The following is a 23,918-nucleotide window of genomic DNA, read 5'->3' on the forward strand; positions in this document are numbered from 1 at the left end:
ACTGTCACGATTTGTCACATCACGCCGTGACTTATTTTGAGTTTTTTGCTGTTTTCATGTATGTAGTGTTTAATTATTGTCTTGCGCTCCTATTTTGGTGGCTTTTTTGTTTGAACGCAGATTTCTTGCCGGGACATATGGTACAATACAATCGGCAAGATAGGATGGAGCTAGACCGTGTAGTATTTTATACGTTAGTAGTAAAACCTTAAAGTCACAGGAAGCCAGTGCAGGTGAGCCAGTACAGGCGTAATGTGATCAAACGTTCTTGTTCTTAGCTGTTCTAAAATCTGACTAGGAAATAAAAAGACAACCAAATCCAACAATTACCGAAAAAATTTATAAAAAAATTCTTATGCGGCCCGGTACCAATCAGGCCACGGCCCGGTGGTTGGGGACCACTGTCCTACGGTACCCCAGACTGTATCAACCACTGCGGCACAGTGTTTGAAAAACACAGGTCTACTGCACGCCTTTAAGAGAGATGACCTTTGCAAATATTGACAGAAAATAAATTCTGTTCGATTAGTTAGCTTTGGGAGACCTTTCTGGATCAATGCAATTAGATGAACAGGGTGTCGATACTGTTTGTGGCTGGAACCGTAGAAGGCGCAGGAGTATCAGGAGGTCAGGGTTACTGGTAATGAGTGGGATGTCCTGTGGTGGACAGAATCTTCCATCAAACACTGGTCGGACTAGTTTATTGCAGCAATATCTGCAGGATTTAAAAAAAGGAAATAAAATGAACAAATCTAAACTATATTTGCAAGCAGCGGTAAATTTCCTCATGTATTGTGTTGTGTTTGACGGTGCAGTCATTGCAGCAGAATGAGGTGGAGGGACCCCCGACTCTGGCCCTTCTCTCCTCAGCAGGCCACATTAACCCAGCGGGGCTCTGCCTTTATGGCTCTCCCGCTCACACTTCAGTGATGAGAGTAAACAAGCGGTGGGCCAAAGGTCATCCAAGCCCAAAGAATAAAGGAGGGCACAAGGGAAGAAGAGGAGGCGGTAGAAAAAAGGAGAGCGGGCCCCAGGCGGTGCTCAGATCACTGTCAGGGATTCAAGCAGGGAGTGATGGACGAGACAACACACACGGACCGGAAATTATCGTATGGGATTAAAAGCTGCATTGTCTTTATCTAGCAAATGTGTTCATATCAGACAGGCAGACCTGTAAAAAAATGAAAACAAGAGCAACCTCCCCCCTCCCGCCCCAGACTGATAGAGATGGATTATTCATAGTTTCTTCTTTTTTTTTTGTTTCATCCACAGAGGAGAAAACCGCCACCTGGATTGTTTGAATGACAAATGAGGCTTATTAGGGACATGTTATGAGGATTTCGGATTTTCTTCCCTTTACATCATTCAATAAGTTCTGGTAATTTAGTGAGCCCGGGCGCTGTTGGAGTTCCGTGAAGTAGCCTGCGCTGGGGTATGGATTTTCTCATTCTCAAGTCGCCGCGGCGAACGCGGTGCACCAAGGTGACACGGGCTGGTGCACGAAATAAATCCCGTCTTGACTGCGGAGGTGGATTAATACTAACTCGGGTGCCCAAACTTGTTTTAATACCCATATCGTCAGACAAAAAAAAAAAAAAAAAAAAGGGGATAAAGATTTGAGCAGGCAAGCAGCATTTCCGAGGTTGAATTTGACTGTGGCTTTGCAAGTTACTATACAGATTTGTCAACCACACAGTAAATTAAAGATATTATCTGGCTCAAGCCTATTTGGCGAGAGCTGGGTGATGATGCTGAGCCGAGACTCCGCAATCTTAAGCTTCCCCAACACAGACACATTGCACTGTTATTTTAAAGGCCTACTGGAATGAGATTTTCTTATTTAAACGGGGATAGCGGGTCCATTCTATGTGTCATACTTGATCATTTCGCGATATTGCCATATTTTTGCTGAAAGGATTTAGTAGAGAACATCCACAATAAAGTTTGCAACTTTCGGTGCTAACAGAAAAGCCCTGCCTTTACCGGAAGTCGCAGACGATGACATCACATGTTGATGGCTCGTCACATATTCACATTGTTTCTAATGGGAGCCTCCAACAAAAACAGCTATTTGGACCGAGAAAACGACAATTTCCCCATTAATTTGAACGAGGATGAAAGATTCGTGTTTGAGGATATTGATAGCGACGGACTACAAAAAACAAAACAAAAAAAAAAACGAGTTAAAAAAAAACGCGATTGCTTTGGGACCGATTCAGATGTTTTTAGACACATTTACTAGGATATTTCTGGGAAATCCCTTATCTTTCTATTGTGTTGCTAGTGTTTTAGTGAGGTAAATAGTACCTGATAGTTGGAAGGGTTTGTCCACGGCTGTCTTGACGCCATTGTCTCAGCGAAGTCGACGGCACCTTTATGGACGGGCCAAGCTGAGTTGATCTCCGGTAAGAGGCGACTTTTTACCACAATTTTCTCACCGAAACCTGCTGGTTGACATTCGGTCGGGATCCATGTTCGCTTGACCGCGCTCTGATCCATAGTAAAGTTTTACCGCCAGGAATTTTAAACAAGGAATCACTGTGTGTTCGTGTGGCTAAAGGCTAAAGCTTCCCAACTCCATCTTTCTACTGTGACTCCTCCAATATTAATTGAACAAATTGCAAAAAATTCAGCAACACAGATCTCCAAAATACTGTGTAATTATGCCGTTAAAGGCTTACTGAAAGGAGATTTTCTTATTCAAACGGGGATAGCAGGTCCATTCTATGTGTCATACTTGATCATTTCGCGATATTGCCATATTTTTGCTGAAAGGATTTAGTAGATAACGTCCACAATAAAGTTAGAAACTTTTGGTCGCTAACAGAAAAGCCCTGCCTTTACCGGAAGTAGCAGACGATGACATCGCATGTTGATGGCTCCTCACATATTCACATTGTTTCTAATGGGAGCCTCCAACAAAAAGAGCTATTCGGACCGAGGAAACGACAATTTCCCCATTAATTTGAGCGAGGATGAAAGATTTGTGTTTGAGTATATTGATAGCGAAGGACTAGAAAACAAAAACAAAAAAACAAATTAAAAATTCAGATGTTTTTGGACACATTCAGATGTTTTTAGACACATTTACTAGGATATTTCTGGGAAATCCCTTATCTTTCTATTTTGTTGCTAGTGTTTTAGTGAGTTTAACAGTACCTGATAGTCGGAAGGGTTTGTCCACTGCTGTCTTGACGCCAATGTCTCAGCGAAGTCGACGACACCTTTACGGACGGGCCAAGCTCAGTTGATCTCCGGTAAGAGGCGACCTTTCACCACAATTTTCTCACCGAAACCTGATGGTCGACATCCGGTCGGGATCCATGTTCGCTTGACCGCGCTCTGATCCATAGTAAAGTTTTACCGCCAGGAATTTTAAACAAGGAATCACTGTGTGTTTGTGTGGCTAAAGGCTAAAGCTTCCCAACTCCATCTTTCTACTTTGACTTCTCCAATATTAATTGAACAAATTGCAAAAAATTCAGCAACACAGATCTCCAAAATACTGTGTAATTATGCCGTTAAAGGCCTACTGAAATGAGATTTTCTTATTTCAACGGGGATAGCAGGTCCATTCTATGTGTCATACTTTATCATTTCGCGATATTGCCATATTTTTGCTGAAAGGATTTAGTAGAGAACATCCACAATAAAGTTAGAAACTTTAAGTCGCTAACAGAAAAGCCCTGCCTTTACCGGAAGTAGCAGACAATGACATCACATGTTGATGGCTCCTCACATATTCACATTGTTTCTAATGGGAGCCTCCAACAAAAAGTGTTATTCGGACCGAGGAAACGACATTTTCCCCATTAATTTGAGCAAGGATGAAAGATTCGTGTTTGAGTATATTGATAGCGAAGGACTAGAAAATAAAAACAAAAAAACAAATTAAAAATTCAGATGTTTTTAGACACATTTACTAGGATTATTCTGGGAAATCCCTTATCTTTCTATTGTGTTGCTAGTGTTTTAGTGAGTTTAACAGTACCTGATAGTCGGAAGGGTTTGTCCATGGCTGTCTTGACGCCAATGTCTCAGCGAAGTCGACGGCACCTTTATGGACGGGCCAAGCTCAGTTGCTCTCCCGTAAGAGGCGACCTTTTACCACAATTTTCTCACCGAAACCTGCTGGTTGACATTCGGTCGGGATCCATGTTCGCTTGACCGCGCTCTGATCCATAGTAAAGTTTCACCTCCAGGAATTTTAAACAAGGAATCACCGTGTGTTTGTGTGGATAAAGGCTAAAGCTTCCCAACTCCATCTTTCTACTTTGACTCCTCCAATATAAATTGAACAAATTGCAAAAGATTCAGCAACACAGAGCTCCAAAATACTGTGTAATTATGCGAAAAAAGCAGACGACTTTTAGCTGTGTGTGTGTGCAGCGCTCATATTTCCTAACAGCCCGTGACGTCACGCGTACACGTCATCATTACGCGACGTTTTCAAGAAAAAACTCCCGGGAAATTTCAAATTGCAATTTAGTAAACTAAAAAGGCCGTATTGGCATGTGTTGCAATGTTAATATTTCATCATTGATATATAAACTATCAGACTGCGTGGTCAGTAGTAGTGGGTTTCAGTAGGCCTTTAAGATAGTTACTATTGTATTTATTTTTTTTGCCGTTTTTTTTTTTTTCCCCACCAATGCTTTTCAAGCAGGAGACAGACAATTCACCACTCCAAACGTGCACGTTATGAATGACCTGCCGTATCTCCTTGTGGCTCAAACACACCCTGGTGGACTCTTGCGGGGGCCGTCGGCTGAACGGTGTAGCCAAGTAATCATTTTTTTTTTTCATCCTGCTGATTTCCCAAATAGAAATGGACATGTATGATAAAAATGTCACGACCACTCCGCATGTCAGCGGACTAAAAGGATTACGTGTCACTTATCAACGGCGCACTCTGTTTCCCCTCGCTGTGAACGGCCGTGTTATTACACAGGGTAACTTTGTGGCAATATATGCTGAGAGACAAGCAGGTCTTTATGCCTGGTGATTATTTAGTTGGAATAAAACCAGTGATTTGTGCCCATTTAGTTGAAAAGCCCTGGAAGTTCCCTCAGATGCAGTTTTCCCCGGATACAGAGTGAGTGGAGTAAAAGTGACAACTGGGTTTGTAGTGGAAACCCACTACTACCGACCACGCAGTCTGACAGTTTATATATCAATGATGAAATATTAACATTGCAACACATGCCAATACGGCCTTTTTAGTTTACTAAATTACAATTTTAAATTTCTCGGGAGTTTTTTCTTGAAAACGTCGCATAATGATGACGTGTACGCGTTACGTCACGGGCTGTTGGGAAATATAAGCGCTGCACACACACACAGCTAAAAGTCGTCTCTTTTCATCGCATAATTACACAGTAGTTTGGACATCTGTTTTACTGAATCTTTTGCAATTTGTTCATTTAATAATGGAGACCATGAAGAACAATGCTGTTGGTGGAAAGCGGTGGATTGCAGCTGCCTTTAGCACCGAGACACAGCCCGTGTTTCTTTGTTTGTTGTGAAGCTTTAGCACAGAGCGGTCAAGCGAACATGTTTCTCTACGTCAACCAGCACGTTTTTTAATTGGTAAAATTGTGATATTAAGTCGGCTCTTACCGGAGACTTCAGTGGATTATGGGACTTCCTCCTGCAGCTCAAAAAGGCAGCTGTGATCTTGGGTCCTCGGCCTCTCTCAGATACACTTCTCACATCCCACTTTGAGGTGTGACTTTACAATCTCACTAAAACATTATTAAAACAATAAGCAGATAAGGGATCGTCCAGATTTATCCTAGTAAATGTGTCTAATTACATCTGAAACGGTCCCACTGCCGCCGCCTTTTATTTTATTTATTTATTTTTTATTTTTTTGGGCTTCACTCTAACTTTCCTCATCAACAAATCTTTCATCCTCGCTTAAAATAATGGGGAAATTGTCGCTGGAGGCTCACATTATAAACAATGTGAGGATGTGAGGAGCCCTCCCACCTGTGACGTCACGCTCACATTGTCTGCTACTTCCGGTGAAGGCAAGGCTTTTTTATTAGCGACCAAAAGTTGCAAACTTTATCGTCGATGTTCTCTACTAAATCCTTTCAGCAAAAATATGGCAATATCGCGAAATGATCAAGTATGACACATAGAATGGACCTGCTATCCCCGTTTGAATAAGAAAATCTCATTTCAGTAGGCCTTTAATGTACCTGAGATGAAAAACGTGCCTATAGCAGTATAGAGGAAAAGTACACTCTGAATCTAAGAGTGAGTAAATACTGTATTAAGAAAATAAAAGCCTTAGTGGCAGACAAATAACCAGCTACGAGAGCAATTTCGAAATACATCAACATTTGAAGTCTGTGCCATTTTTGTGTGTAAACAACCTGTAACAACCCCCACACACTAGTGTAGTCCCGATACCAAAGTTATTTCCGTACATTTTGGTACTGTTTTGTCAACATTATAAATGACAAAAGGATAGAAAGTTATTTTTTAATCTACTTGTTCATCTACTGTTAATATCTGCTTATTTTCTCGTTTAACATGTTCTATATGCACTTCTGTTAAAAGTTATGTTTATTCTTCTCTTGTTTGATACTTTACATTAGTTTTGGATGATACCACGAATTTGGGTATCAATCCGATTCCAAGTCGTTACAGGATCATACATTGGTCATATTCAAAGTCCTCATGTGTCCAGGGACATTTTTCTAAAGTTTATAAACATAATATGAATTAAATAAAACAAAAGAGGATGTTGTGATGCCAAAAAGTATCAATGAAATAATAGTAGTATCTCCTAGATACGCTCTTGTACTTGGTATCATTACAGTGGATGTCTGGTGTAAATCCACCAGTGGCGTTTGTTTACTTTTTGACGCCGTTCAGCTACCGTGTGTAGTGAAATGTTTTACTATTACTCGTCCTGCAGGGATGATACTTGTAAGAAACATACTTTATTTGTCACCATAGAGGTGAGGATTAGTGATTTAGAAGTAGCTAAAAAACTGTCATGTCTTTTATAACATGTCTTGTTTGGCTATGTTCTGTTGACCTTGGGACTCTTTAAGTTCCTGTTTTTTTCCACTCCCTTGTCTGGTTTCCTCGGTTACTCATTGTGTCCACCTGTCTCGGATTAGTTCTCGCCCGCTCACCTGCTTCCCGAGCACTAATCAGAGACAGCATTTGAGCTTGTCTTTGCCAGTCAGTCGCCCTGGCGTCATTGTGTTCGTTTAATGCTCTGTTCTTGCTTCAGTACTGTAAGTTTTGCTTGTTTTATGCAATGTCAAGTAAGTTTTTTTGTTATTCAAACCGCCGTTTATTGCGTTGTTTAGTTCAGTGGTTCTCAACCTTTTTTCAGTGAAGTACCCCCTCTGAACATTTTTTTGATTCAAGTAACTCCTAATCAGAGCAAAGCCTTTTTGGCTGAAAAAAAGAGATAAAGAAGTAAAATACAGCACTATATCATCAGTTTCTGATTTACTAAATTGTATAACGGTGCAAAATATTGCTCATTTGTAGTGGTCTTTCTTGAAAAATTTGGAAAAAGAGATATAAAAATTACAAATTTGTTGGAAAAATAAACAAGTGAATCAATTATAAATAAAGATTTCTACACATAGAAGTAATCATCAAATTAAAGTGCCCTCTTTGGGGATTGTAATAGAGATCCATCTGGATTCATCAACTTAATTCTAAACATTTCTTCACAAAAAAAGAAAACTTTAACAACAGTATTTTTGGAACATGTCCACAAAAATTCTAGCTGTCAACACTGAATATTGCATTGTTGCATTTCTTTTCACAGTTTATGAACTTACATTCATATTTTCTTGAAGTATTATTCAATATATATATTTCTAAAGGATTTTTTAATAGTTGCTATCTTTAGAATATTTTTTTTTAAATCTCACGTACCCCTTGGCATACCTTCAAGTACCCCCAGGAGTACGCGTACCCCCATTTGAGAACCACTGGTTTAGTTCAGGGCTTCACGGTGGCAGAGGGGTTAGTGCGTCTGCCTCACAATACGAAGGTCCTGCAGTCCTGGGTTCAATCCCAGGCTCGGGATCTTTCTGTGTGGAGTTTGCATGTTCTCCCCGTGAATGCGTGGGTTCCCTCCGGGTACTCCGGCTTCCTCCCACTTCCAAAGACATGCACCTGGGGATAGGTTGATTGGCAACACTAAATTGGCCCTAGTGTGTGAATGTGAGTGTGAATGTTGTCTGTCTATCTGTGTTGGCCCTGTGATGAGGTGGCGACTTGTCTAGGGTGTACCCCGCCTTCCGCCCGATTGTAGCTGAGATAGGCGCCAGCGCCCCCCCGCGACCCCAAAAGGGAATAAGCGGTAGAACATGGATGGATGGATGGTTTAGTTCATGTTTCATGTCCCAAGTTGTTTTTGCCTTTTGTTTGTACCTTTTTTTAGTCAAGATTAAATCATGTTTTTACCTACACGCCATGTCCCAAGTAGTCCGTCTGCCTTCCTGGGAGAACGACCCCTCAGCAAGCTGCCACCCCCACCCCGTCGTGACAAAAACAATGCCGACTGTCTTAATGCACGTCTTCCTGAGGGCGTCAGTGTTATAACTTCACCTTTATATTTAGTTTTTAAGCCAAATGCGTCCGTTCTTGTCACAACAAGGCTTGGACGTGGATTGTTTCTTTGATGCAGATGAGAATCAGCACGAGTGCGGCGTGGACGTGAGTACATGGTTGTTTATTCAAACACTATAATCAAAAATAATCAAACTAAGGGCGCTCACAAGGAGGTACAGACACTTGGCTATGAACAAACAAAAGACTAGCACAAATGCTGCAAACTACAAACATTAAACAAAAACACTTGCTCGATTGGCATGAATAATAATGAACTATAAACAAAACTAGCACAATGGCATAAATACAAAAACTTACACGGCATGGAACTATGGAGGAGGGCATGAAGGAGGTGCAGCATGGGTAGCGTGTGTGCGAGTGTGAAGATCCCAGAAAGCAGAGAAGAAAACGAGTGACTTAAGTAGCTGTGATGATTAGTGAAAACATGTGAGGCTGAGAACAGGGACGTGACATGACAGGTGAAAAGTAATGAGTTGGCATGGAGACGAAAACAAACCAGGAAATGCCAAGACAGAACTTAAATGTCCAAAAAACCGAACATAACCTGACCAAAACCAAAACATAAACTTACAGGCGTGACAAGTATTACCTAAACCCACAACGTTAATTGCTTCCATAATGGAGGTCTTAACTCAAAATACTCAAGTTAACGTCTCCAACTGAAATAAGGTGAATGCAGTTGAATTGGTGGTTGGACAATTTTTACTGATATTTTAAATAGAAAAACACATTTTCTGAGATTAAGTGTTGTGTACAAACGACACAATATAATGTATTGCTAACAACAATAGTTATATGAAGTTTTTTTTAATTATTAATTGTTTCTTTTGCTTATTTATTTTTTGGTTGGTTGATATGTTGTGCTGATTTTGTATTGTATGACATGGTGTCATACAAGCTATGTGGGTTCCTCTCCTCTTTTCCGCAATCAACTTTGTACTTTGTATAGGCATAAGCGAACTAAGCGCTTGCTTAGGGCCCCCAAAAGCAATTAACAAAAAAAATCTTGTCTTTTTATTTTTTGCATCGCAGGCCTGTAATGCAAGGGGGGGGGGGGGGGGGGGGGGGGTGTATATAGGAGCCCGGAAGAATTAGGGCTGCATGGGATTCTGGGAACTTAAATGTCCAAAAAACTAAACATAACCTGACCAAAACCAAAACATAAACTTACAGGCGTGACAGTTCTCCCTTTTTTGTCCACACACTGTGTCTGCGAGGAAGTACTCAGTGATTGTGCGCTACCGAACATGCTCGTCTGCCTCTAAACCAGCAATGACTCAACGGGACGACGACAGGGGCGCAGGGACCGGTACTTTTCCGAGGCGGAACATACCGAATATGATTATGGACGGCGTGGCGCAGTGGAAGAGTGGCCGTGTGCAACCCGAGCGTCCCTGGTTCAATTCCCACCTAGTACCAACCTCGTCACGTCCGTTGTGTCCTGAGCAAGACACTTCACCCTTGCTCCTGGTGGGTGCTGGTTGGCGCCTTGCATGGCAGCTCCCTCCATCAGTGTGTGAATGGGTAAATGTGGAAGTAGTGTCAAAGCGCTTTGAGTACCCTGAAGGTAGAAAAGCGCTATACAAGTACAACCCATTTATTCATTAGTATCGTAGTACTATACTAATACCGGTATACCGTAGAACCTGCCACAAACCATGAGATATTATTTGGGTGTGAGAGTTGTGCAGATGCAGCGTGATGTGGACAATGATTACTGGAGCAGCCGGCATGTTGTCCACATGGTTGGTTTGGCCGTGCAAGCCTGATGGAGCCCTGTCCAGCATCTCAATGTCTCCAACACAAATAGCCACATTCATCCACTCCTTTCACACCATTACACCTCAAAGACTCAAAGCCAGCCAATCCATAAATAGAGGCACATTTCTCACTGACACTGCAGCTCAGCAATACATCAAAGGGGTGGATACATACGACGTCTCCTGTTTTTGATTACCTTAGAAAAATGTAAAATGTTTCCGTCTCGTGCTGACTTCTCTGAGTGGTGGGCAAGGTCGGTCAGTCGGTCAGATCAGTCTGTAGTTGCACGACTACCGGCTGACACAGTGGAGCAACTAATCTTCTTATTTAGATTCCAGAGGCTAGCCATGTCTTAATGTCGCTGTAATGAGCTGTTAAACATCTCTGAATTGCGAGAGGGATTATTGAATTGAAAAAAAACTCTGGTCGGAAGAACATTTGAGTGGACACACAGTATTTACTGCCCATAGAGTCACATTTGATTCGGTATATACACTGGAAGAAGTCAGTGTTCAAAATAAAGGAAAAAAATAAATAAAATAGGGGTATTTTATTTGAATTAAACAAAATTATCCGCCAATAGAACAAGAAAATTTGGCTTTTCAAGACTTTCCAAAACAAGTAAAATTAGCTAACCTCAATGAACCCCAAAATACCTTAAAATAAGTTTATTCTCACTAATAACAAGTGCACTTTTCTTGGTAGAAAAAAAAATATAGATATTTTTGCTCAATATGTTGAAAAATATTCTTAAATAAGTAAAGCATTATCTTGACATCATGATTTTTTTTTCATGCTTGAAATAAGAAATTATTACTTTAAAAAAGTGCTTTCATACTTGTGAGTGTTGATGACACACCTTTGCATCAGTTGATATTTTAGTTTCAAGCATGTTTTACTCAATATAGGTCATGAAATCTCAGCCCCAAGCTGTAATATCTCACTGAGATCATTTAGGACCAAAACACTTAAAACAAGTAAAACACTAACATAAAATCATCTTAGTGAGAAGAATTATCTTATCAGACGGAAAAAAAGCAAATATCACCATTTTTTGAGATATTTAATCTTACTTGGATTTCAGTTTTTACAGTGTACCCTAATTTCTGGTCTTTTTACCCGCATTTTGAATCTTGCTATTTATAGAATACAACGGTTAATTTATTGATTTTTCGGGGTTCATGAGTTTGTCATGCTGCCCATAAAACTAGCCTCGCCCAGGGGTATAACTTCTTATTAATGATAGCCGGGGTTAAACTCCCTGCGATTACTATTATCGTTCTGAATTAAAATGATTTAAAAATCGGGACTGATACCTATACTTTGATAAACCCACAGGAAGACTAGTACTAGCTGGCAAACTAGCTACCTTACATGCTAACATTAATATAATGGATTTTCCTTTTACAAACTTAATTGACTCTTAAACATGGTTCACAGACCAAAAAGTTTGAGAGTTCCCCATTATAATCAGTGTAAAACATGAATATATATATATATATATATATATATATATATATATATATATATATATATGTATATGTATATATATACTGTGTATATATCTATATATATATATATATTTATATATATATATATATATATGTATATAGATATATACACAGTATATATATATATATATGTATACATATATATATATATATATGTATATATCTATACATATATACACAGTATATATATATATGTATACATATATATATATATATATATATATATGTATACATACATATATATATATATATATATATATATATATATATATATATATATATATATATATATATGTGTGTGGGGAAAAAATCACAAGACTATTTCATCTCTACAGAACTGTTTCTTGAGGGAGCCACTCAATATATATATATATATATATATATATATATATATATATATATATACATATATATATATATATATATATATATATATATATATATATATATATGTATATATATATATATATATATATATATATATATATATATATATATATATATATATATATATATATATATGTATATATATGTGAAATTTAGTAATTTTACAACCAACAAAGTGGATCCAACGGTGGACAATGTTTACAAATACAACTTTTTCGCAACGTTGTTCCAAAGTCAGTTTTAAAAGGACATGTTTGTACAATCAACGTTGTATCAATGTCTTTTGCCTGCTGGGTTTGTTACATTTGTGAATTAAATCAAGAATTTGAGTGAATAGTTTTTGTTTCAAAGTGTACACCTGTGTGCCCAGAAGGTATATAAAAAAAAAATAAAAAAAACTTTTGCCTGGTGCGGCTTATAGATAGGTGCACTCTATAGCCCAAAAATGTTGGTGTATTTATGTTTGGTGTAATACTGACCCAGATTTTTTATCCATCCATCCATCAATTTTCTACCGCTTGTCCCCTTGGCGGCTGAAGCCTATCTCAGCTGCATTTGCACAGAAGGCGCGGTACACCCTGGACAAGTCGCCAGCTCATCACAGGGCCAACACAGATAGACAGACAACATTCACACTCACATTCACACACTAGAAACCAATTTAGTGTTGCCAATCAACCTATCCCCAGGTGCATGATTTTGGAAGTGGGAGGGAGCTGGAGTACCAGGAGGGAACCCACGTAGTGTCTTAACGGAGAACATGCAAACTCCACACAAAAAGATCCCTAGCCCGGGATTGAACTCAGGACAACTCAGGACCTTTGTATTGTCAGGCACATGCATTAACCCCTGTTCCACCGTGCTGCCCCCCCAGATTTTGTGTTTACGATAAAACCAGGTGTGCCTGAATTGTGTCTGCTGGGTGATTAAAACTCACTGACAAGCTTGTGAGACAGAAAAAAAACCAGGGTGTGAAGTCATGAGTAAAAATGATTATGGTAAATGTTTCACAAATAATTAATTGGGCGCATAGTGTGATAACAAATCCTGCAAAATCAGAGGTGCACATTCAGATCTTCATCGCGAACAAGAGGTTAAATAGACGGTGCACTGCAAAGTTCCTGCCGTTCAATGTCAAAAACAAAGACACCGGAGGTGTAGTTCTCTGTTTAGGATCTTTTCACAAAGTAGGAGTGCCACTTCACCATTGAGCATTTGTCAGTTTATGGATGTTGCTGTCATGTCAAGCTCCCCGTACACTGTGTGCACTGCAGTGAGTAAATAAAAGAACAGGCTTAGACATGGGCGACAGGAACACGGCACAGTCTCGGAAGGCGCCGACTACATACCTGCAGGGAAAACATCCCACTACCGTAAACAACGCAGACTCATTGCTTCTAATTGTTCTCAACAGACCAGTCAGGTCTAATCAGGTCGCATTTTGTAAAAATGTTGTTCAAATAATAATGCTCAGTTTTAGTCATTTAGGTGGGTTGTTACCTCGCAAATGAAAAGTATGTCACTCCTCTGACAGTCCCTTCCTTTGTCCTTTCTGCCGCAGGTCTCAGCATCCGAGGTGCCCAGGAGGAGGACCCACCAGACCCCCAGCTCATGCGTTTAGACAACATGCTGCTGGCAGAGGGCGTGGCGGGACCGGAAAAAGGTGGCGGGTCCGCGGCCGCCGCAGCTGCAGCCGCCGCCTCGGGCGGGGCGGCTGACAATTCTATTGAACATTCCGACTACAGAGCTAAGCTCACGCAGATCAGACAGATCTACCACACAGAGCTGGAGAAATACGAACAGGTAAGAAGAGGTTTCAGATCACCCTAAGCATCAAGATGATGTTATCTGTTTCTGTGGGGTAAAAAAATAAAATAGTTTTCTGAGAACATTCCAACCTGATTTGTACTTTCTACTCCAGCGTCCTCTGCAGGGGACATTTATTTGCTGTGTGACTCTTTTGTTATGATTCTGTTTTGCAAAAATGTCCACTGCATAGGACACATGTTCTCATTGATATACTAAAGACAAATAATGTTGTTTCGTGCTAAAAAGTGTTGAAAAGTACTCGGGTTGTATGGTATATCGGTATTAGTGTTGTGCCGCAATACTAATGAATCATTTTCTGTACTATACCGCCTCTAAAAGTACCAGTCCGCCACAAATTGTAAACAAACGCCAATGGTGGATCTACAGCTAACGTCCACTGTAATGATACCGAGTACAATAGTGTAATACTATGATTACGTCAATATTTTTTTGGCATCACAACGTCTTCTTTCGTTTTTTTTCAAATGTATATAATGTCTATAAACTCAGTAAATATGTCCCTGTACTCATGAGGACTTTGACTATGTAACTATCGTATTTCCTTGAATAGCCGCCGGGGCGCTTATTAATTTAAAACCTCTTCTCACTCCTGCGCTTGCCAAAGGCATGCGGTAAAATTAAGCATGCGCTAATTATTTTAAAACCTCTTCTCACTCCGGCACTTACCAAAGGTATGCAGTAAAAATTTGAGTGTGATGTAAGCTTGGACCTTAAATCCTACTGAATAGCTCTTAATTTTCTTCCGTTTATGTGATTTCGAATTACCGGTATTGAAATCAGCCTCCTTTCTTTTGAAAATGATGACAGGGGAAGTGTCACTCGTGCTGTCACGAGTTTGAACAGGCGGTAATACTAAGCATGCGCTAATATTTTTGGAAAGCGAGTTTGACCCGGCAGTAATTCAAGGCAGGCGCATACTATATGCCCTGCGGCAATTCAAGGAAATACGGTACTTGGTATTGGGTGGATACCCAAATTTGTGGTATCATCCAAATCTAATGTAATGTATCAAACAACAGAAGAATAAATGATTATTACACTTAAACAGAAGTGTAGAGAGAACATGTTACGAGAGAAAATAAGTAGATATCAACACAATATGTTACTGCATATGTCAGCAGCTAAATTAGGAGCCTTTGTTTGCTTACTTACTACCAAAAGACGAGTTGTCTTGTATGTTCTCTATTTTATAATAAGGAAAAACTTGCAATAAGAAACACATGTTTAATGTACCCTCAGATTTTTTGTTAAAATAAAGCCAATAATGCAAATGTATGTAGTCCCCTTTATTTATGGGGCGGTATAGCTCGGTTGGTAGAGTGGCCGTGCCAGCAACTTGAGGGTTGCATGTTCGATTCCCGCTTCCGCCATCCTAGTCACTGCCGTTGTTTCCTTGGGCAAGACACTTTATCCACCTGCTCCCAGTGCCACCCACACTGGTTTAAATGTAACTTAGATATTGGGTTTCACTATGTAAAAGCGCGTTGAGTCACTAGAGAAAAGCGCTATATAAATATAATTCACCTCACTTCACTTTATTTAGAAAAGTACTGAAAAGTATCAAAATAATTATGGTACCGGTACCGGTATCAACATATTGGCATCGGGACAACGCTAATAAGGACACGTGTTTTTCAGTCTGTTATTTAGCTTTAATTTCCTCTGAACCCCATCCATCCATCCAATTTCTACCGCTTATTCCCTTTGGGGTCAAGGGGGGGTGCTGGTGCTGTCACACCAAATTTCTTCCCCCCCATTTACTTCAGGGGTGATGATTAATACAGACGTTTTGTTAACGCTATATTATAAAAATATAACGCTATATTATAAAAATACAGAGGTTTTGTTAACATTGTAGTATAAAAACTACAAAAAAAAAAAAAAAAAATTTACAAACACAAACTATGGGATGACACATTTACTTCTGGGTTTACATTTCCTTATGTTTCCTCTTACGTCATCCCATAGCTTGTGTTTGTAAATTGTTTTTTTTTAATTTGTTCTATTTTTTTTTATGATATAGCGTTAACAAAACGTCTGTATTAATCATGACCCCGGAAGTACATGGGGGGGGGGGGGTTTGTAATGGGGAAGAAATTTGGCGTGACAGTGCCTATCTCAGCTACAATCGGGCAGAGGGCGGCGTACACCCTGGACAAGTCACCATTCATCGCATTTCCTCTGAAACCACCAATGTTTATTTATTAACTGTTTAATCCTTTTGGGGTAACTAATCTTTATTTATCTTCAAAACCAAAAAGGACAAAAACATGCTTAAGTTTTTGAAGTGTGAAAAACTGTAAGTATGATGCTCTCACCTGCTATTAACCACAGAGGCATTATAGTAAAAAAAAAAAAAAAAAAAATCGAGCCAGAGAAGTAATTTAGACTAATTTACTCTCTGTGAGTGCAGGTGGGTTTGCAGGGGCATGCACCACTTTGCCTAGAGTGAATGCATCTTTCTTAGGGGTATTTCCAGGTTTTAATTATCTAAATGTAAATACCTAACGAATTTTACTCAGGGTAATGAGCTAAAGTGTGCGCTACATAAATGAGTTATTCTAATTAATCATGTATGAACTACTGATTTAACGGAAAGCTGTTTAAATTCCCTCTGCATTAGGGCCAGGCCAAATTGCAAATTGGCATTTATATTCACAGATGACTTCACCTATTATGTCAAAGTAATATATAAACACAGCACTCAGTCGAGGCTTTTAACAAGAAGAGCTCGCGTATAATGAACTTCTTCATGAAAAATGTGTGCAATTGTGTAGAAACAGTCAAAGGGGCTTTCTGCCGTTCTGAAGAGCTCGCTCTGGTGACATTTTACAAAACTGACTCTGGCTGCTTTTGTCTCTCTTTCCACTCGACAGGCATGTAACGAATTCACTACCCATGTGATGAACCTGCTGCGGGAACAGTCTCGCACGCGGCCCATCTCTCCCAAAGAGATCGAGCGCATGGTGGGAATCATCCACCGTAAGTTCAGCTCCATCCAAATGCAACTGAAACAGAGCACCTGTGAGGCTGTCATGATCCTGCGTTCCAGATTCCTTGATGCCAGGTCAGTTTCTCAAGTTTAGGGATTATCTGTGCCCCATATAGCCAAAATGAGTGGGTGAAGTCCTTTTTACACTATGTTGCAGGTTTTTCTATCTTTGTCGATGTGTTTTCCTGAGAGTTTATTAGAAACTCAAACTTTTTTTTTTTTTGGTCCTGTCCAGCTCTCCCGTCCAAAGGCAAAACCCAGTAACTCAATTGTGGTCAAAACTGCGCTGATAATAATTTCGGAGTTCCTAGGTCAGGGGTGTCAAACTCAAATAAAGAGTGGGCCAAAATTTTAAACGGAACAAAGCCGCGGGCCAAGGTTGAACAAATTAACCTTTTAATAGGGACCCAAACAAGTTTTGCATTAAATATTGAACAAGCAAGGCTTATATAACTTTAGTGACATGCAAAATCCAGTTTCAAATGATAATAATAATAATTTGAAAAAATATCAATGGCATCTCAAATAAAATTTAAATAAAAATGTAATGCCTTTTTTTCTATTTGCAATCTTCTGAGGTAAATATAAATTATTTCCACAGGCTAATAATAAATTTGTAAATAAAATAACAATAATGAATGAGCCAAACATTCAAGCCTTGAAGTAGCAAGAGAAAATGCATGAATAAAACGTTAATTATTGGTCAGTTTGCTGGAAGTTTCCTGGAAGAGTTAGTGCTGCAAGGGGTTCTGGGTATTTGTTCTGTTGTGTTACGGTGCGGATGGTCACCTGAAATGTGTTTGTCATTCTTGTTTGGTGTGGGTTCACAGTGTGGCGTATATTTGTAACAGTGTTAAAGTTGTTTATTCGGTCACCCACAGTGTGACCTGTATGGCTGTTGACCAAGTATGCATTGCATTCACTTGTGTGTGTCTGTGTGTAAAAGCCACAAATATGTGACACGCTGTTAGTATGGAGGAAAAGTGGACGTGACGACAGGTTGTAGAGAACGCTAAAGGCAGTGCCTTAAATGCACGCCCTCAATATAGTTGTCCAGAAGGAAATCGGTAGAAATTCGGGAGAATGGTTGCCCCAGGAGATTTTCGGGAGGGGCACTGAACTACGGGAGTCTACCGGGAAAATTAGGAGGGTTGGCAAGTATGAGTATTAGCGGTGAATGCGGTGTTATACAGCGGCATCGACGCTGTATAACACCGGCGGGCCAGCTCTAATGCTAAATTGATATTGCCTCAAGGGCCAAATTAAATTACACGGCGGGCCAGATTTGGCCCGCCGGCCAGAGTTTGACACCCATGTCCTAGGTGATATGCTTCACATTAGTGTATGCGATATTGTAATTTGTTCCGTAAGTAAGCTGTTTCGCGCATGGCAGGACCTAGCAACTACCACATAACCGCTTAGATACAACATATAAACCTAGTATCTCAAGGGACCAATCAGAGCTTCTTTGTCAGTCGCCTTCTTGTCTTTAATGAGACATTTGCATGAATGGGGGCCGACGGTCAACCTGATTATGTGATATTATCACACGAAAGGATATTTGGAAGATTGGCCCAGGTCGTTGCAAGCACCTTCATTAAATGTATTGTTCTTGATTCTTCCCCTTGCATACTCTTTTGGGCAGATAACTGTGGAGGTCAAAATAAAAACGGGACGCTGTACACGGCTCTTGCCCGATGTGCAAACGCAGAATGGGGCCCACCCGAGATTGTGATAAAATATCTGGAGAAAGGGCACACGTTCATGAGAGCAGATTCAATCCATGGCTCAATCGGCAAGAAAATGAAAGCTCAAGAAAACATCTATACGTTTGATGACTTTGTAGATCTTTGTAAGACAGCATCAAGATAGATTGGTTTTCCTTTATTTTCTCAAAATCAGCTAGACGTGAGTTACTAGGTTTTGCCTTTGGACGGGAGAGCTTCCCAGGCAAATAATATAGTTGGTGTAGATGCCCATATCGGCTGTACGAATGTACTTTACAAAGGTGTGGGACACTTCTCTTGTTGCCTTATTTGTATTTGACTTTATTAAATGGATTTATGTTATTATTTGGTGCAGCCGGGGGGATAGAAAGAGAAAAAAAGGATGACAAAGGAGGTATTTATGGGGACAAGAGGGGGATAAGACAGAGAGACAACAACAACAACAATAGAACAACATCAGCAAATAGGATATCTACAAATATGATGATGGCAAAAGTGATAGCAAAGAAGCAGTAAGTGAAATAAATAATATAAAAATGATAATGAGCATTATTACATTACAAATGGAGCAATACCTATAGAAATAGCACTATTTATAATGAATAATAACAACAATTACCTCTATTATCAACAATACAATTTTTCAAATGCAACAGTACATATATGCAATGGTAACATGAAATCCAAAATAAAGCAGATGAATGGAGGGGAAGAAAGATAATCAGACTATATTAATCTTGTAGATCAGGGGTCACCAACGCAGTGCCCGCGGGCACCAGGTCGCCCGTAAGGACCAGATGAGTCGCCCGCTGGCCTGTTCTAAAAATAGCTCAAATAGCAGCACTTACCAGTGAGCTGCCTCTATTTTTTAAATTGTATTTATTTACTAGCAAGCTGGTCTCGCTTTGCTCGACATTTTTAATTCTAAGAGGGACAAAACTCAAACAGAATTTGAAAATCCAAGAAAATATTTTTAAAGACTTGGTCTTCACTTGTTTACAATAATTCATTTATTGTTTTACTTTGCTTCTTATAACTTTCAGAAAGAAAATTTTAGAGAAAAAATACAACCTTAAAAATTATTTTAGGATTTTTAAACACATATACCTTTTTATCTTTTAAATTCCTTCCTCTTATTTCCAAACATTTTTTTTAATTGTAAAGAACAATAAATACATTTTAATTTAATTCTTCATTTAAGCTTCTGTTTTTTCGACAAAGAATATTTGTGAAATAATTCTTCAAACTAATTGTGATTAAAATTAAAAAAATATTCTGGCAAATCTAGAAAATCTGCAGAATCAAATTTAAATCTTTTTCCAAAGTCTTTTGAATTTTTTTTTTAATTTTTGTTCTGGAAAATCTCGAAGAAATAATGATTTGTGTTTGTTAGAAATATAGCTCGGTCCAATTTGTTATATATTCTAACAAAGTGCAGATTTGACTCTAACCTAAAATTAATCTTAATCAGGAAAAAATACTAATGATGTTCCATAAAAGTTTTTAAAAAATTTTTCAAAAAGATTCGAATTAGCTAGTTTTTCTTTTAATTTTTTTCAGTTGAATTTTAAAGAGTCGAAATTGAAAATAAACTGTTTCAAAATTGTATTTTCATTTTTTTCCTGTTTTCTCCTCTTTTGAGCATATGTATATATATATATATATATATATATATATATATATATATATATATATATATACATACATATATATATATATATATATATATATATATATATATATATATATGTATGTATATATATATATATATATATATATATATATATATATATATATATATATATATATATATATATATATACATATATATTGAATCATACTTCAACAAAATACGAATGTAAGTTCATAAACTGTGAAAAAAAATACAACAATGCAATATTCATTGTTGACCACTAGATTTTTTGTGGACATGTTCCATAAATATTGATGTTAGAGATTTTTTTTTTTGTGAAGAAATGTTTATAATTAAGTTCATGAATCCATCTATTACAATCCCCAAAGAGGGCACTTTAAGTTGATGATTACTTCTATGTGTAGAAATCTTTATTTATAATTGAATCACTTCTTTATTTTCAACAAGTTTTTAGTAATTTTTGTATAGTTTTTTTCCCCCCGAATAGTTCAAGAAAGACCACTACAAATGAGCAATATGTTACACTGCTATACATTTTAATAAATCAGAAACTGATGACATAGAGCTGTATTTTACTTCTTTATCTCTTTTTCTCAACCAAAAACGCTTTGCTCTGATTAGAGGCTACTTGAATTACAAACATGTTCACAGGGGGTACATCACTGAAAAAAGGTTGAGAACCACTCGTAATTTTGTGTTACCCTGATAGAGAATTGGGCAAACTTTGGCTGCATTCTTAAGATGATAAAAACGTATTTTTCTTATATTTTTGTATGTGGTATACAACTAAGGTCAGAGTCAAAAATGACCCCTAAACAACAAACTGACCATGTCATGTGTAAAACGTGTAAAGGGTTACCCTAACCACCAACAGTCGGGCTACGTTTTGCTGGCGCTCCCAACACAAGTTCCGGCCTAATAAGCCGAGCGGAAGCACATTTTCTGCCCACTGCCTGTGCCGGGCGCAGTAAACACGGCAAAAAAAATAAGCAAATGCTCAAGAACGTGATAAGTAGTGCCCTTGGGAGGGACGCGGACCCTGATCCAGTTAGGATTTGCTTGTTTCTGCTGGAGATCCCTGGGGCTGTGGCACTTAAGGAACAATGCTCAACTGTGCATGCCGTGATTTCTATAATGTACCGAGATGCACTCCGACTGGGCTTTTGCGCTCCATCACCAAGCCCACCCATCCGCTGCACTAAACTCTGCACATTACACGCTTGGACTGGAAATTGGAGGCCAGCAGACCAAATTTAACATTGTATGTTATTTTGAGGTTGTGTGCGTTTGTTTGTGTGTGTCAGTTAGAGCCCGGTCGTCTTTGTCTTGACGAGACTCGAAGCAGGACACGGTATTCTGCTCCTCGGAGCCTCAGAACCCCATTCCTCATCATTTTCACCATTTATGTGCAAGATTGATCGTGCAATTTGTGTGATCCAAATGGATGAGTTAATGCCGGGTCCCGCTAATAGGCTCTCTCGGCCTTTTCTCTCGTTTTGCTCCCCACTCAGGCGGAAAAGGAGAAACTTCAGCAAACAGGCGACGGAAATTTTGAACGAGTATTTCTACTCGCACCTCAGCAACCCCTACCCAAGCGAGGAGGCGAAAGAGGAGCTGGCCAAGAAGTGCAGCATCACAGTTTCCCAGGTGGGTAGCACTCATCGAAATGTAGCCGCCGGCTAATAAGGGTCGAGAAGGGGGGATGCCTAGGGGGACCGTTACCGTGGGTTACACCACCAAGACGCCACGTCCTCAGCTAACCTTGACATTGTGACTGCCTAATGATGCTTCAGTCAAGGCCGGTCCCAGTCAGTCAGAGCAGGGCCACAGGGAGGGGAGGACCATCATCTTGGCCTCAATCAAAGCCCTACGCTGTCCTTCCTTAACTGCCCCCAACGCCTGCTCCCCCTGCCATCCGCTCATTCCCATCCACCACCTGCACTCTCTCTCCAGCCTGTCACTCACTCGGGTCATAAAATGTGAAGAAATCATCAATTTTTCGGGAAAGAAAATTGCTTCAAAACAAGATGACCTTGCTCGAAACTGCTAATACATAGCCTCCTGTACTTGTTGGGTATAGATAGACCCGAAGGCACCACCCGAGCCCCCCCCACCTCTCAAGTTTTCTACCAAAGCTATCTCCCATGCTATTTTTCCGACTGACTACTCAACGCAAAAACGTAATATCGTCCTCATGAAGCACAGTATCACAGACGCATTAATCTATACCGTAACGATTCATCTGCAGTGTTTTGTTCTGTGTGGGGAGGGGAGTGTTGAGGGATATATTGAGTGTAGTCATGAAGAGTCAGATACTGTAAAAGCCCATTCTTTTTTGCCTTCAGGGGGTGGGAAGCACCATCACAGTATCTCAGGTATGTCATAACTTCTCCTGATCCACTGTTTTCATTTCTTTGTTACCTCCTTTGTTTATGTATGTAATAGCCACTCCACTGCACAGATTCCCCCTCCTCTTCCTATTCCTCCTCCTCCACACAACTACATCGACTGCTAATGTTACTATAAAAAAAAAAAATCACTAATAAGCTTGATTATACTTGACATTTTTAAGAGAGTCCAATTCACATCCCACCTTTAAACAGCAGTTCCATTGACTATTTTGGTCAGCTCATACAAGCACACCAATGTTTTCATCATATTTGTGTGTACATTTTACTATTGTTTGCTACATTGTTTTTGTTTGTTGTTTGGCATCAGCAGGTTATGTGGTGTTTTTGAATCATCAAGTTTTGTTGTAGTTACACCCCGAGGCAAGGCCCAGTCATGTTACGCTTAAAGTGTGATGAGTTTAATTTACATTTAAAACAGACTTGGACAAATTATGCGGCCCGTTAAGCTTTTTAATCCAGCCCGCTGGATATTCCCAAATATTTTTTTTTTAGATCTTTAAGTTTGAATGGGTAGCTGCCATTATGATGTGCAGTGATGTTTTCAAATTACCATAAGTCTTGAACTATACAACATATTTCAATAGTTGGAATCTGTGCTTCTGCATGATGTTTTATTGACTAGTATTGTCCTGATACCAATATTATTTTGATACTTTTCGGCACGTTGATACTTTTCTAAATAAAGGGTACCAGAAAAAAATGCATTATTTGCTTTATTTTGACAAAAAATCTTAAGGTGTGACGGGCAGGTACCGTACAAGCCTACTAGTTACTATGGTAATTTACGTCACAGTAGGTCAGATGAGGCACCAAGTAGTGTGGGTGGAGAGCGTTTCCATAGAGATTTTTCCAGAGCGGCCAGCCTGAAAGGCGGGTGTCAGGGACAAACGTAAAAGATTTTTACAAGAAAGTTCTAAAGCTTAGAGATATATCACATATATCAGATTGTAATTGTTTTTTTTTTTTACCTTTCACATTTATATTGCACTGTGTTTGTTGCATTTTTGTTGCATTTGGCTTGACTGT

General features: G+C 39.2%; 1 protein-coding gene across 9 annotated transcripts in view; it reads left to right on the forward strand.

The window, feature by feature from the left end:
* pbx3b (pre-B-cell leukemia homeobox 3b) overlaps nucleotides 1-23,918 on the forward strand; it is a 183,853-nt gene that overhangs the window by 122,588 nt on the left and 37,347 nt on the right. For 5 of the 9 annotated variants that reach the window (XM_061906850.1, XM_061906857.1, XM_061906851.1 and 2 more), the window contains exons 3-6: nucleotides 13,840-14,081; nucleotides 16,985-17,175; nucleotides 21,993-22,128; nucleotides 22,827-22,856. In XM_061906850.1, the coding sequence (XP_061762834.1) occupies nucleotides 13,840-14,081; nucleotides 16,985-17,175; nucleotides 21,993-22,128; nucleotides 22,827-22,856 (599 nt within the window). The remainder of the gene's footprint in view (nucleotides 1-13,839; nucleotides 14,082-16,984; nucleotides 17,176-21,992; nucleotides 22,129-22,826; nucleotides 22,857-23,918) is intronic. The other 4 variants (XM_061906852.1, XM_061906853.1, XM_061906858.1 and 1 more) reach the window with 1 other exon arrangement.

The sequence above is a fragment of the Nerophis ophidion genome, linkage group LG07 (genome assembly GCF_033978795.1).
Source record: "Nerophis ophidion isolate RoL-2023_Sa linkage group LG07, RoL_Noph_v1.0, whole genome shotgun sequence".
NCBI classification, from domain to species: Eukaryota; Metazoa; Chordata; class Actinopteri; order Syngnathiformes; family Syngnathidae; genus Nerophis; species Nerophis ophidion.